The 15,512-nt window shown below is 40.5% G+C and overlaps 1 protein-coding gene across 2 annotated transcripts in view; it reads right to left on the bottom strand.

Moving 5' to 3' along the window:
* The window catches only part of ldlrad3 (low density lipoprotein receptor class A domain containing 3), a 92,151-nt gene continuing 76,639 nt past the window's right edge, over window positions 1-15,512 (bottom strand). For both annotated transcript variants that reach the window (XM_053515675.1, XM_053515685.1), the window contains exons 5-6: window positions 3,196-3,562; window positions 1-834 (exon numbers count right to left, since the gene is read on the bottom strand). In XM_053515675.1, the coding sequence (XP_053371650.1) occupies window positions 615-834; window positions 3,196-3,562 (587 nt within the window). In that variant the 3' untranslated portion in view covers window positions 1-614. The remainder of the gene's footprint in view (window positions 835-3,195; window positions 3,563-15,512) is intronic.

Genomic DNA, 15,512 nt, shown 5'->3' with positions numbered 1-15,512 from the left:
GATGCCGTCTAGTTTACTGTGAACATAAATGAATCATTAAAAGGAACAAGACAACCAACACGGTATCAACAGGATAAATTAATAAGTGCATTAACGATGAGAGTGGGGGACTTTGATTCTTTACACATTGTATCCATTTTTTTTTTCAATATCTTTTCACTATATCAAGTTCAATATCTTACACAATTCACATTGCATAGTGTTTTTTTCAGAATAGTATAAAGCACTGGATGAAAAAGAAACAGTCAAAGAACTGCACATAATGAACAGCTCAGACGTTTTTAGCTCTGCAGAACTGGAGTGCTATACGTTTGGTGTCTGCATCGCTAATGCAGCCGAGTCTCAGAGGTGTGAAGTCGTTTTTTCCTCATTACAGTCTGTACAGTGTCTTTTCAGGGCAGCAGATTCACATGCTGTAATGTCACATTTGTCCCACAAGATGGCGCTTTGAACTCAGAAAACCATCCTGAGTTGAACAAAAAACGAACAACTCTGGCAGTGTCCTTTTCTTTTTAACCTAGCCTCGTCCATCTTTTTAATCCTTCCGCACAGTGCGTCGCATAAATGTCTCTGTGTCCTATATACAAGTGTCTGAGTGTCTCCATAGTGGCCAGCTATAGCTGCTGAGAGCCCTGCGTGGAGCTGGAAGCTGAGCTGAAGGTTCGAGGCTGTGCCGCTTCACATCTGATCGTGGGGTCGATGATGTGTACTTGTGCTCTCTCGGACCGGACTGCAGGAGTCTCGCTAGCTCGTGCTGTCGCTTCGTATACAGGTGGCTCTGTTTCACCATCAGGAGGGTACGGAGGAGGTGGGAGGTCAAACCACGGTGGTCGACTGCAGGTACAGAGGACACAGCATTACAACCAACAAATCAGGGGAAGATCGGAGCTGAGACTAAACAAGATTAGACTTTTTGCTTGGCTTGAAAAATAGGTAGCTACTGTTTCACACAATTGGCTGTACACAGGATATTACAGTATGGTGTTCTTTAGAATCGTTCTGATGGTTGAATGATTAATGTAAAAAAAAATCAGCCATGTCTGCCCTCTTTTCACTTTGTTCCATTCTCTAAATGAACAGTACCAGCGGTTGTAGGGCCAAACAATAACATGTGTTCGTATCTTCAAAAAGTTTGTAACTTGAATGTTCATATATGGAGGACTTACTGTACCAAAGTCTTCACTTGATACAAAGTGTTGTTTAAATGTAACGCTCTTGAGCGACTGTGAGACGCACCTCAACCCTGTAACTGCGCACGTCTACATGTCCTGAATCTCACTGCCTGCTCATCTATAGCTAAGGTGTGATGTGCTGTCAGAGCTTTACTAGGCAGGATTAATAAGCGTGCACAGATAACAGACCTTTTCAATGACGGCACTGGAGAAACTGAATAAGAAGAGATTTCTGTTCAGATGTTAAACATTCGTCGCATAACTAACGCTGCTGCTTATTAAACACAATCACCTTGACTGTTAAACAGTTACAGAGAAAAACTGAAGACATTATAGGCAAACTGGAATAATATCTTCATTTGAGGATGATGATAATGTACAGCTCCACCTTATCAATTCGCTTATCTTGTGTTTCTATTTTCGGCATGTGAATGTCCCCGCCTTGTCAATTTTCACCTAAAATTTTGCATAAATTCTGGTTAAGTGAAGACATAGCAGCATGGGTCCCAAATATATTAGTAATGCCACTAGCAAGAAAGTAAAGCAATAGTGACAGTGTTAGTATTGCTTACTGGATCGCATCTTTTTGAACTGCTCGCTCACGCACCATTGGGGGCGGCGTAACACACCTGGAGGACAGCGTTATCCGCCCCTTCCGCTTGCGTGAGCTCGCAGACTTCCCTGATTGAATGTAGAGCTGTGATTAATATGGGAGCACAAGGTACCTCAACCTTAAATTAAGGTTAAGTGAGATTTAATGTCTATTTATGTAATATTTTACTTTATTTACATGTCTTTTCTAAATGACTCTTTTTGCATGCAAAAATATTATTATAGTGTTGAAAATCTAAAATATTGGTAATATTTTTGGGTGGTTGAAACGGATTACAGTGGAACCTCGGATTACGAGTGATGTGGTTTACGAGTGTTCCGCAAGACGAGCAACAATTTTTAATAACTTTTGACTTGAAAAACAAGCATTGTCTTAGTTTACGAGCACCGAGTATCATGTTTCACGCATGCGCTTCTTGTTTTAACACTGAGCGTTACATCATCACAAGTGAGCCAATGGTTTTTCTCTCTTTAGCAGCGGAATTGTAGGTAATCGTCTCTCCTGCTGGGTCTTAGTGCTTGCAGTGTTTTTGAGTGTGCGTGTGTGTGTTTTTGTGTCTGTGTAAGGCAGAGAGTTTGTGTTTGTTTGGCAACCTGAGAGAAGGGGGCCGTAAACGCGACCGAGCCCCCCTTCAGCCCCCCTCCTCTCAGGTTGCCAAACAAACACACAAACTCTTCTCTGTCGCAAAAGTTTTCAAAGGTGAGGAGCTGTTTAATTAGTTTTTTTGTTGTTGTTGTTTTACTTACAGCAGTGATCCTGTTAGTATGCGCTCACGTGAGTGTGACTAGGAATGTTCCTTGCTAATTTTTAAACGGTTTTAAAAACGGTCTATCCGTTAATGTGTGTGTGTGCACGCACATTTTACACACACCCACCCTGCGTGCACAAAAGAAAACACTTATCTGTTGGGATTTATTTTTACATTTTTTTAAGGTAAAGTACAGGTTAATTTGTTTTATTTTTACTTTACATTTTGTATTAATTATATTTATGTATTAATTTTTTTGGGCTGTAGAACGAATAATTTAAGTTTCCATTATTTCCTATGGGAAAATTTAATTTGGTTTATGAGTGTTTTGGAATACGAGCCCGCTTCCGGAACGAATTAGGCTCGTAATCCTAGGTTCCACCGTATCTGCATTAACAGTTTTGTAACACGAAATTTCGCCTAAAGGAAATGGATTAAATTCGTATGCTGAGACTTTACATTTTTTAAATAATTAAAACAAAAATGCTGAATGTCACTCACTGAATCATTTCCGTAATAACAGTAATTAATGGTGAATTATTAGTTGTACTGACTTGAAACTCCTCATTTCCATATTAATTTCAGCTCCAGTTCACTTTACTAGGCATTACATCATTCTGCAGCTCAATAATCGGCATCATTACTGAGTGTCTGTGGCCTACCTGACGTCCAGCACTGCCTGGGAGTACGAAGGTGGCGATTCCAGCAGGGTTCCTTGGGGATAGAGCGAGCTGGTGAGCAGCTGGAGGCTGTGTGCTGAGCTGAAGTGTGCTGACGGGGACGAGGACGGGGGTGAGACATGTCCTCTATCCACTATGACCAGCCGGGAGAGCAGCAGTGGCTGGTGCGGGTGCGGGTGGCTTCCGCTGCGGGGCAATAACACGCTCCGCTTCCTCTGGTGATGCAGCACCAGGGCCAACAGCGCCACCACCAGGACGAAGATGATAGCGCTGCCTATGACTGCGTAGGTGATGCTGGGGTAATACCGCAACCGGTAATCTAACGTTACAAAATCCTGACCTGGAGATTCTGCAAGAGATAGAAAAAAAAGTACATTAGATTATAAGAGAAGAAACTGACTCTGAGAAAATTTTGATTTAGCAGCTTTGAATAAGATGACAGTCACTGTGAATGCTCAGTTGGTCTTGTACTACACACTGCAACTGGGGCAACGGAAAAAAGAAAGAAAAAGCAGTCCAGTGACCAGGTCATCTTCGCTGTCAGGAGCAGACAGAAATAACACTGAGAACCCCAGACTTTAAACTCTCTCACAATATGCTTCTCCGGGTCTTTTATTTTTGCTATGAATTAGGCAAAGAGCAAGCTACAACAGCTGCACACAGAGTTATTACTCCTGTAATTATTTCAGCACAAACAGACGCGGCGGCGGCGGCGCTCTCTGACTAACACTGGTGCCAGGCAACTGTGAATAGCATCTGACAGTTTCTTAGAGAGAGGAACAAAGCGCACTCCTAATTCTGCAGGAGATGGAAGGCTATTAGAGCTGCAGACACGGAGAGGAAAATGAGACTGGGGAGTGAGACTAAAATAAAGGAACTTTTAATTTCAGCACATTGTGGCTTGTTTCCTTTTCAAATACTGTCAGGGAGAGAAAGTGAGAGGAAAGAAAATGAGAGAGGGAGGAAGAATGAAATGGATGGGTGGCTTAGATGAATGGAAGAATAACAGAAAGAAATGTGGTAAAGGTGAAGGGGGAGAAAAGGAGAGGAGGATAGGAACAGAACATGGAAAGGAAGGTAAAATGAAGAGAGTATGAACAAGAGTGAAGAACTGAAGGGTGAAGGAAATGAGGTGTGGATGGAAGGAAGAATGTAATTGAAAGGAAGTAAATAAGGAAAAAAACAGAAAGAAAGAGGTAAAAGAAAAAGCAGAGGTGGCTGGGAGGAAAGGAAGAAGTCAAGAAAAAATGAGATGAGAGGAATAGAAATAAATAAGCACTCCATATTAATGCTAATTGAATATTTTTACTACTTATATATTTAAAACCTGTAAAAATTACAGCTGCTTGAGACAAATCAGGCAATAAATGATAATAAATGTATAATATTTTTACATTATAGTGCACAATACACTCTCACTCATCTTCTATCCCGCTTTATCCTGTATTCAGGGTCGCGGGGGCCTGGAGCCTATCCCAAGACACTTAGGGCACGAGGCAGGGTACACCCTGGACAGGGTGCCAATCCATCGCAAGGCACACACTCACACACACACTCATTCACACACTACAGGCAATTGGGAACACCAATCAACCTAACCTGCATATCGTTGGACTGTGGGAGGACGCCGGATTACCCGAAGCACGGGGAGAACATGCAAACTCCATGCACACAGAGACGGGAATCGAGCCCAGACCCTGGAGACGCAAGGCGACAGTGCTACCCACTACACCACAGTGCCGCCTCTGCACAATACATGTAAACCCAAACAATAAAAAAACAGGGAAACATGCTGAAAAACACTGACACAAGAAGTGACACAACCCTCGCTGTGACCATCTATAAAAATAATTAGTAAGATGTAGATTAGTAAGATGATTTATAACATTTTCTCATTTCTTACAAACACACCAGCTTTTGCCTTTCATCAGTGTGTGCTGTTTTCCTACATCCTGTTCTCAAGTTTCATCTTCTCTGTCTTTGCCCATCCTAATAAACTGTAATTACATTTAATACGCACAGATTATACAATTAATACTCAAATATATACTGATGCGCAAGTGCATGCACGCTACACACGCAGACTCTCTCTTATCCAGTCCCTGCACCTGTGTAAATGCCGACCCCTCAGGGCATGGATGTAATAGTACAGGCAGTACAATAAACACACCCTGGTTTGTCAGGAGCTCCACGAGAAACGTGATGTGTGTGAAGCAGAGGCTCGTAACGGGCTTAGCACAAATTGTTGCTGAAATTGATTGTGAGTCACACAGCTACGGTGCAAATGTGTGCGCACACACACACACACACACACACACACACACACAATGTCACTTATTTAGAGAAGAAAATTCTGTTGCAGGATAGCAGAGAGACATTCTCATTCTGCTCGCTTCTGTGGCCTAAAGGAAGTGCACTTCCTGCAGGGACTTAGTGAACAGGGAAGCTGCTTTGTTTTTCCTCATTAGCAACCAGCTTGGGGGGATTTTGATTGTACACACTATTGTCCGCCTAAATTAAGTACTTTGTAAAGGTGTTATGTTTTTCTTGGCCTCTGACTGCACGCACGCACGCACACACACACACGCACACACACACACACGCACACACACGCACACACACGCACACACACGCACGCACACACACGCAGCCCGCCTCCAAACCTGCATTTCATTAACCTACAACATGGCACGGATTTACATGCTGAGAAGGTTTGAAGTTTCCACTTCAGTCTGTTTCAGTCTGTTTCACTTCCACCAACACTCTCTCCTATTATACTCAGATGGTGGAACAAGCAATAAGTCTGCAATACGTTCCCATATCACTCAGATATAGGTTTAAATACTTTTACGCCTGGTCACTGCACGCATTAAAATTGATGGCATTTAATATTTAAACCAAAAATCTTGGTTTCCTTGGAGGAAACCAGTCTGGATTACGGCTTACAGAGAGGAAAGGCAGTTACATAAGAAATAATACACCATGGGATGCGCTGGTACGTTAATGTTTTGATGTCCATGCTTCCCATCTAGACTAGCAAATCTGGTCCGATCCTGCAGGAGACCTACTGGTGAAGCTTATTCTGACTATGAAAGAATACACAATGTATCTCAGTTTGCTGCATACAGAGTTAAGTAACTGGAGTGGCCATGCTCACCCTGTTCACCAAAATAAATAAAGAAATGAATAAAATAGTTTAAGCACATGAACATCTGAACTGAATCATGAAGTTTTGGAAGAAGGTGGTCTGGTCTGATGAATCATATTTTCTGTTACATAATGTGGACAACCAGGTGCATGTCTGTTGCTTACCCATGGAAAACATTGTTGGTACCCGAGCATTAGCAGAAAAAAGTCTTTGTATAAACCTGAAGAACTTTTCCATTATATTGAACTTGTAGTATTATAGCAGCAGACTGATTTGCCGTCATACTATCTGATATCATCCAAACAAGTAGGATTTCTCTGTTGAGTCTGGTTCTTTTCAAGGTTCCTTTATATTGTCATCTCAGGGATTTTTTCCTCGCCACCGTCACTGCCGGCTTACTCATCAGGGACAAACTGACAGTTATAATACATCCATACTCCCCTACATTTTTCTATTTCATTTCCATTTGTTTTATTCTATAAAGCTGCTTTGCAACAACAACTATTATAAAAGCAGTAGCCAAAAAAAAATTATTTAATTCGATTAAAAATATGCAATGCACTATGGGAAGAAGGACTCGGGCCACCTACCTAAACATTGAGACAGACCAACACCCCTTCGGGGAAACAGCATTTCCGGCTTCTTTCATGATGCACCCTGACACAGTCTACAAATTGTTTAGGAGTGGTTTGAGAAACATGACTCCTGTGGGATGTGCTGGACAAACAAGTCTGATCCATGGAGGCCAACTTTGCGACTTACAGGACACCTTCTTTACTTATAGTCCTGCACCTTCAGGGTGTGGAGTCCACGCCTCGACCAATCAGAGCTGTTTTGAAAACTGGGTCGGGGTTTCTGGGATGGAGAGGTTATTATGTGAATATGGGAGAGCATAAGTCTAAGTGGACGTCCATGACATTCGGAGTCCCACAAGGCTCAATTCTTGCACCGCTCCTGTTTAGCCTGTATACAGTATGCTCCCACTAAGTCAGATAATGAAAAAAACAAAAACAAAGAGCCTATCACAGCTATGCTGATGATACCCAGATTTACCTAGCCTTATCTCCGAATGACTATAGCCCCTTTGACTCCCTCTGCCAATGCATTCATGAAATTAACAGTTGGATGTGACAAAATTTTCTTCAGTTAAACAAAGAGAAAACTGAAGTTATTCCATTTAGAAACAAAGATAAAGCTCTGAAGGTGAATGCATACCTTCACACTAGGGGTCAAACAACTAAAAATCTTGGGGTGATTCTGGAGACAGACATTAGTTTCAGTAGTCATGTCAAAGCAGTAACTAAATCAGCATACTATCATCTTAAAAACATTGCAAGAACAGATGTTTTGTTCTTAATCCAGACCTGGAGAAACTTGTCCATGCCTTTATCACCAGCAGGGTGGATTATTGTAATGGTCTCATCCAGAACGCTGCTGCCAGGATTCTGATTAGAACCAGAAAATCTGAGCACATCACACCAATCCTCAGGTCTCTACACTGGCTTTCTGTAACATATAGGATAGACTTTAAAGTACTCTTACTCGCTTATAAATCACTCAATGGCCCAGGATCTAAATGCATTGCAGACCTGCTCATTGAATATAAACCACTTAGAAGAGTCAGTTAGAAATAGCAAGCGTTCACACAAAACAAGGGGAGTTCGCCGTTAGCTTTTATGTTGCCCGCAGTTGGAACCAGCTTTCAGAAGAGATCAGATGTGTTAAAACATTAGTCACATTTAAATCTAGACTTAAAACTTATCTGTTTAGCTCTGCATTTATTGAATGAGCACGGAGATACGTACGAACTGACTGAATTATTTTGTTTCTTATACTTTTAGTTGTTTTATTTTAATTCGAAATCAAATTTTAAGTAGTTTGAAAAGCTTTACTAAAAACTGTTTTTATTTTTGTTTTAAATAAAATTGTTAATAATTTACAAAGTTTTATTGCAATTATTTTCTATTTCTTTTTATGATTATTTTCTTCTCTTTTATGTAAAGCACTTTGAATTACAATTGTGTATGAACTGTGCGATACAAATAAATTGCCTTGCAACTCTGTGCTTTCTGTCTTGTAAATTTACATTTCAGTTTTCAAGTTATTGAGAGTCCATGGTGAAGTGTGTCTCATCAGAGAGAGCTTCATACTGGCCAAAGACTGGAATTATTCACAGACATCGTGACTAGTTGAAAGTGTCAGGCAAAACTCACAGAGTCCGATCTGACTCAGTACAGGAACTCTGACTGAGCTCCACCAGCCAGCAATGCACACGCGCACACAGATATATCAGCAGAGACTCTGATGTACACTGACGGTGCAACATGACGTTCCAGTGAACAGCATCCGGCTGTACTTAAACACGGATTTATTTAATTAAAGTGCATACTAGACAATAAGTGGGAGGTATCAAAGTAAGAAATTGCTAATAGTAATATTGGTCAAGCTTCCATGAAACTTACACTGAAGGTTCACAACAAACCAGACAGGTGGAAAAGATTTAGTCGGGGATCGTTTGTCATACTAATAAAGCAGCTGCCTTAACACTTTTCTACACGAGACATAACATTGGCATGTTGTGTCTGTTCTCACTCTAAAAATATCACCTGAAGGAAAAGAAACATATCAAAGCAAAGGATGGCGTGTTAAAGCACAAAATCATTTCATTTAAGTAAATGTAATTTTTCACTAATTATATGCCCATAATCAGGCATATAAGGCACACACGTTTATTGAAAACAGTTATTAAAATATAATATACTTATGTACACCTACGACTCTAAAGGAATTTTCAGGCTTAGCAAATTACTTTGCAGGTCCTAAACTAATTATTTCCTCCACCTTAAATATCAAGATATTTATACTGTAATCTACTTTTGTGGCTTTATATGTAAACATTTAATATACATTTGCACTAATTGTGCAGTTATGATCGTATCTGTCCGCTCTGCCCGAAAAAAATAGTGTAGTATGAGCTGAAGCTAAAAGCAGATGTCAGCACAGAAGACAGGCAGGGTGATCAGTGAGACGGCACCGAATAAAGAGTGAGGACAGACAGCTGTGACATGAGCAGACTGCTCAGTAGACTGAGAAAAGAGCAAGCACAGCCATCAGGATGTTTCCTCCAAACGTATACCGTTCAACGCAGTGAAGCTAGAAAATATTAAAGGCGGTACATGCATAATGAACGGCACTGAAAATTATTTAGCACTGAAAAGAAGACTGCATGATGGAGCTCGGGTAATGTATTGAAAACGCCCTGGAATTTATGCACAAATTGACAGTGATGTAAAACTGAAAGTTTAGAAATTGACAAAACGAGCATTTATATGTGGAATATTTATTTTTGCTTTTCCTGACTTAGTCATACTGAAATATAATCTATTTAGTATCTGATTTGGGCATTGCTAACACTGAGTTAACAGCAAAAAAAAAAAAAAAAAAAGAAAACGGCAGTTGGTGACTGCTGAAAGGACTCTTGTCTAAAACCGTTCTTCTTGTTATACAGTAGGGAAACATGGCAGCTGCCTGCTTAGATGTGGTGGTTTTTTAAAGAGCACTGTGTCAAGAGGAAGTTTAATCAAATGCAGAGCTCTTATTAGCATTTCTATGGGCAGGCGTCCAGTTGGAAACAAATATAGAGCAAAAGGAACCCATTCAGAATACTGAAATGAGATATAAAATGTTTTTGAAGCATGGACTGTTCATTGCACTTACTTTTCCAAGAAGATGCAATAAAATAAAGAACTGTATAAAAAAAGACACTAATCAGCCATAACATCATGACGTACTATTGAATAAGTCCTCTTCTGCCCAATAATAATAAAAAAAAAACAGTCCTGATCTATTGAGCATTGAGTCCACTAGACCTTTGAAGATATGCTGAAGATCCCATAAGTCCTATAAGTTGTGAAGTGGGGCTCCATGGATTAGACTTGTTTTTCCAGCATATACCACAGATTCTCAATTGGACTGAAATTTGTAGAATTTGGCAGCCAAACTCAACACCCTGTAATGTTCCTCACTGACTTGTGGCCTTCTCATAGTGTATCCTGGTGCCATCTCTTTCCCTGGTAAGTTTTATATTCTGTCAGACTACAAACGCCAACCTTCGCTCCAAAGGTGCATTAGTGAGCCTTGACCACCCATGACTCTGTTGCTGGTTCACCGGTTTTTCTTGCTTGGATCCTTTTAGTAGGTTCTGACCAGAAAGGGATCATCGAACAAAACCTGCAGTTTTAGAGTTAATCTATCCTAGTCATCTCACCATCACAGCCTAATATATATATATCTTCTTCTTTGTCTTTCGGCTGTTCCCTTTCAGGGGTCGCCAGAGCGAATCATCTGCCTCCATCTAACCCTATCCTCTGCTTCCTCTTCTCTCACACCAACTAACTTCATGTACTCTCTCACTGCATCCATAAATCTCCTCTTTGGTCTTCCTCTAGACCTCCTGCCTGGCAGTTCCAACCTCAGCATCTTTCTACCGATATATATTTACCATCTCTCCTCTGAACATGTCCAAACCACCTCAATCTGGCCTCTCTGACTTTATCTCCAAAACATCTAACGTGGGTTGTCCCTCTGATGAACTCGTTCTTGATCCTATCCATCCTTGTCACTCCCAAGGAGAACCTCAACATCTTCAGGTCTGCTACCTCCAACTCTGCCTCCTGTCTTTTCTTCAGTGCCACTGTCTCTAAGCCGTAGAGGATCGCTGGTGTCGCTGTCTTGTACACCTTTCCTTTCATTCTCGCTGATACTCTTTTATCACACAACACACCTGACACTTTTCTCCACCCATTCCAACCTGCATGTACTCGCCTCTTCACCTTCTTTCCACACTCTCCATTGGGCTGGACCATTAACCCTAAGTACTTAAAGTCCTGCACCTTCTTTACCTCTGCTCCCTGTAGCCTCACCGTTCCACTTAGGTTCATCTCATTAACACTTATGTACTGTGTCTTGCTACGGCTAACCTTCATGCCTCTGCTTTCCAGAGGATATATACTGTATATACACAGTATAGATATCCCAAGTGCTACTGTAATGAGATAATTAATGTTGTATAAAATCAAAATATGGCTGATTGGTGTATTCTATGCATTCAGAAAATTCGCAACCTTAAAGAATAAATGTTACATTTAACAAAGAAGGAAGGATTTTAAACAAAGCACATGGTACTATGATGCTGATGGCACTCCACCAGCAGGGGGCAGCACATTTCCACACGTGCCATCACATGCACCACTGAGCACTTTGGTAAAACATAAAAAAAAAAATTAAAGCGTGGTTTAAAATAAAAAGAGACCCTCTCCAACATGGGCTGTCTTTCAGAGCACCAGCAGGATGGGGGCGCTTTAGAAGAAGGGGTCTGCCATCTGTCTAAAAGACCTTCATACTAACTGAAACACCCTTCCACCCACATTCCACCCACATACTCTCTGAAGCACTCGAGAATAAAATTCATTTCTCTCATATGCAGGAACAATGCTACAAGTTACCGTGTTTCTCAGCACAGCAGGCATATAGAAGTCCTTTAAACAGTCAAAAGGTGAACACACACACCCACGCTGTTGTCAGCCCACTCTTGTCAGAGATGGATGGAGCTCATCAACATGACTGGGCACTGAACACTATCTCGGTGCCTTGCTCGACTCCAAGCCTTTCATGCTCCATCTCACCTCCATTTCTCCATTATATAATAAATTGTTCACTCCAGTGAGTTCCACAATCTCTCTTACTCACACTCGTACTCCCACAGGTACGTACAATATGTGGATCCTCCAGGGAATTATTTGCGAGTCACAGAAATAGTGTTTAAAATAGTTTTTTTCCATAGTGTTTTACTTTTTTATATATATATACCTTTCTCTTAGTGTTACAATAGTACATAAACCAGTTTTAGATAAATTGTCATTCAAGTTTTTAAGTTCAAGGGAAACTTTTGTTTAAAAATTCATTCTGTACTAACCCAGGGCCAGGGGTAGCTCAGTGGTTAAGGCATTGGACTGCGGTTCGGAAGGTCCCAGGTTCAAACCCCACAACCACCAAGTTGCCACTGTTGGGCCCTTGAGCAAGGCCCTCAACCCTCAAGTGCTCAGATGTGTAATGAGATAAAAAAAAAAAAAAAATGTAAGTCGCTCTGGATAAGAGCGTCTGCCAAATGCCTAAATGTAAATGTAAATTACTAACCCATGGCTACGTTCACATTATAAATTGTTTAATTCAGATTATTTTGGTCAGATTGGATTTGCTCGTCATAATTGTTCACATTCATAATAACTTTTATCTAAATTTGATGTGGACGTGTCTGTCCTCTGAAAAGGCATGTACATGGCTATGTCATGTGTTTGCTCACATCATCTGCGTGAAAACACATCATAGTTACGCGACAGCTTCTTCATTTCAAACAATGAATATATATATATATATATTTTTTTTTTCTGGAGGGCGGCCAGCAGTCAGTCAGCAGTATTTGTTGGGGTCCAGAAGAAGGAAGAAGCCAGATGCCTCACTTTAGCTGTTTTAGCAGCTATTGCTAGCACTGCTCTGCCAGTGATGACTAGTGACATCAGCGTCTCATACAAAAAGCAAAAAAGAAGCATGAATTCTAACTGACTGTTTCCATTCAAGTTGCATAACCAGGTATCTTTTAGCTTATTATCTTTCCTAACTATTCTTTGGATGAGAAAATTGGTTGGAATTTTTGGTTGGAGTTTTACCAGCTTGGGGCTATTTAGTGCTGGAATGACTTCCTACCTGGCTTGAGAATGAGAGTCCAGGCTTCAGTAAGTAATACCAATTTAGCTTTAAGACTACCATCCTGATTCCTTCGGCTCTCCATTACCATCGGCTGACACTCGATCTTAGCTCAAGCATGTAGTGAATATCTCCAAAACCACACGGCATCTTGTTGTCTGGGCTTCCATCCTCATTAAGTTGACGGGCATGGAGACAGGCGATGCTGTGAACTCTCCGACAGTTAAAAGAAATCCCTTGTTAAACTTTTTGTCTCCACAGTTATTTAATTCATTTTTATTCTTTTTTAAATATAGGTTAGAGTGTGGTACAGTATATCTCAACACCTATTAGTGGTTAATTAAATCACTTAACATACGACATAGGGAATAAAATCCCGGCCCTAAATCCATTGTAAGAGGATGTTCCTTTAGTTGTATGTAAAGGAATGGAAGCAAGCAAAACTCATTAAAAGTATTCTGCCAATCCATGTTTATGTAAAATGTACATTTTGTTAAATTATAATTTCTTTGTTAATTAAACTGTGTATAATTCATGCTTTCGTATATGTCACTATTGATATAAAGAGAAGAATTTGTGGTTATAAGTTGCCAATGCAGCACAGCTACGATGGCGCACAAAACTTGTGGAAAGCATAATTATATAAAACTACAAAAGAACAGCTTTGGGTACAGCCTTGAATTTACATTATACTGTCACTTTATGTTCACTAATTAATTGATGGAGTTCACTAAAGAGAAACTTTTGTCCCTTATAGAAGTACTGTTGCTACAGATATGTTAGAGATTATGCGATGAAAATGCAGCAGTGGTCCTGGAGATGAGTCTTTATTTATAACTCAGCTTTAAGAACATTCTCATGCAGGAGGGTTTAATAGAATTTTCAGTAGAACATCTGTTGCGGAGCTCCGAGAACACAATGCCCTGCTGCTCTATTGATTTGTTCGAGCTCTTCGTATATAATATTTTTCATCATTTACACATTTATTGTTTTGTTCACTTTCATCTCATATACTTGCAGAGCACAATGAATGCTTTAGACATGTGTCTTACAGTGTGGTACCAAAGTAGGTTTTGTCTGAAACCTAAAGCATTCTCTTGAGAACAAAGACGAGAAAAGAAAAAGGGTCAAAGGTCGGGCTGGAGACGTTAGGTTGCTTTGACTACAGAGCCCTTGCGAGGTTCCTGTCGCCATGGTGATTGAGTATGTGGGCACCCTGGTGGTAAAAGGTCCACACGTTCATAAAAGCCTCCTGTTGAAGAACAATGATGGCTCAGGAGGAGAGGGCGTAGCTATTTTTCACTCAGCCATCAGCAGGAGTTTAGCCAATCAGCAGAGTCTAATGTTTAAAAGTAAACTTCCAGACACACACACACACACACACACAGAGACATGGTTCACCCTGAACACGCACGCACACACACACGCGCACAAAATCATTCGTAGTCTACTGTGTAGTCTTTACTTCAAAAACACAAGATTTTCCTATCATCTCCTGTCAGCATGGTGTTTTTAATGTTCACTACGGCATAATGCAGTGCCACTTCTACTAGACCACAACCTCCATCTCGAGCATGAATAATGCATTTCAGTTTAAATCTTGCTGTTCTAAAGATTTCCACTTTACCAACTCTTCTCTCGGATTCTCCGCTTTATCACAAAAAGTGGGTGGTGGTGGGGGGGATGTGCGTGGGGGGGTAGGCCTGCTGAACTAATGACTGCATTTCAGCCTTTCACACACAAACCCAAATAAGATCATTATCCTCCCTTGCACACAAAAAAAAAGACAGCGTGCTTTAATCAGAAGCGCTTTAAAGACCGCCTTTCTGGATGGGCTGGAGAGAAAATGACAGAAGGGGAGGAGATGTGTGTTAATGACGATCTTTTTGCCTCTCCAGCACCATAAGAACTCTTCTGTCACCTACATCCTCTCAACCCCGCACTGTGTAAAGAGCACATTAAGAAGATGCTCATTTTTTTATGAGACAAGGAACAGAACACTTGCTCAATTTTACAGTTAGCAAATTTTTTTTTTTTGCTGATAACATACTGTATTCTTGTACTTGTGGAAATCTTGTAAAAGTCTTTTACACAAATTCATGTATAATTCTGCATCCTGGTGTCAAATTAAACTACAGTGATATCTCGACGTAAGAACTGGCCACTTCAATGATTTTTTTTACCTTAAAAGGTGAAATCTTGCCAAAAAGATGCCAAAAGAGCGGATTCATGTCTATTTATTTCACATTTTACTTCATCTACACATCACATTCTGTTTTTATATGCAAAAATATAATTATACTGTTGGAAATTGGTAATATTTTTGGGCTGGCTGGAACAGATCATCTGCATTACCATTATTTCCTTTGAGAAAATATGCATTTCGCAA

Source organism: Clarias gariepinus, chromosome 2 (genome assembly GCF_024256425.1).
Source record: "Clarias gariepinus isolate MV-2021 ecotype Netherlands chromosome 2, CGAR_prim_01v2, whole genome shotgun sequence".
NCBI lineage: Eukaryota > Metazoa > Chordata > Actinopteri > Siluriformes > Clariidae > Clarias > Clarias gariepinus.
This window is presented reverse-complemented; position numbering and strand designations above follow the sequence as displayed.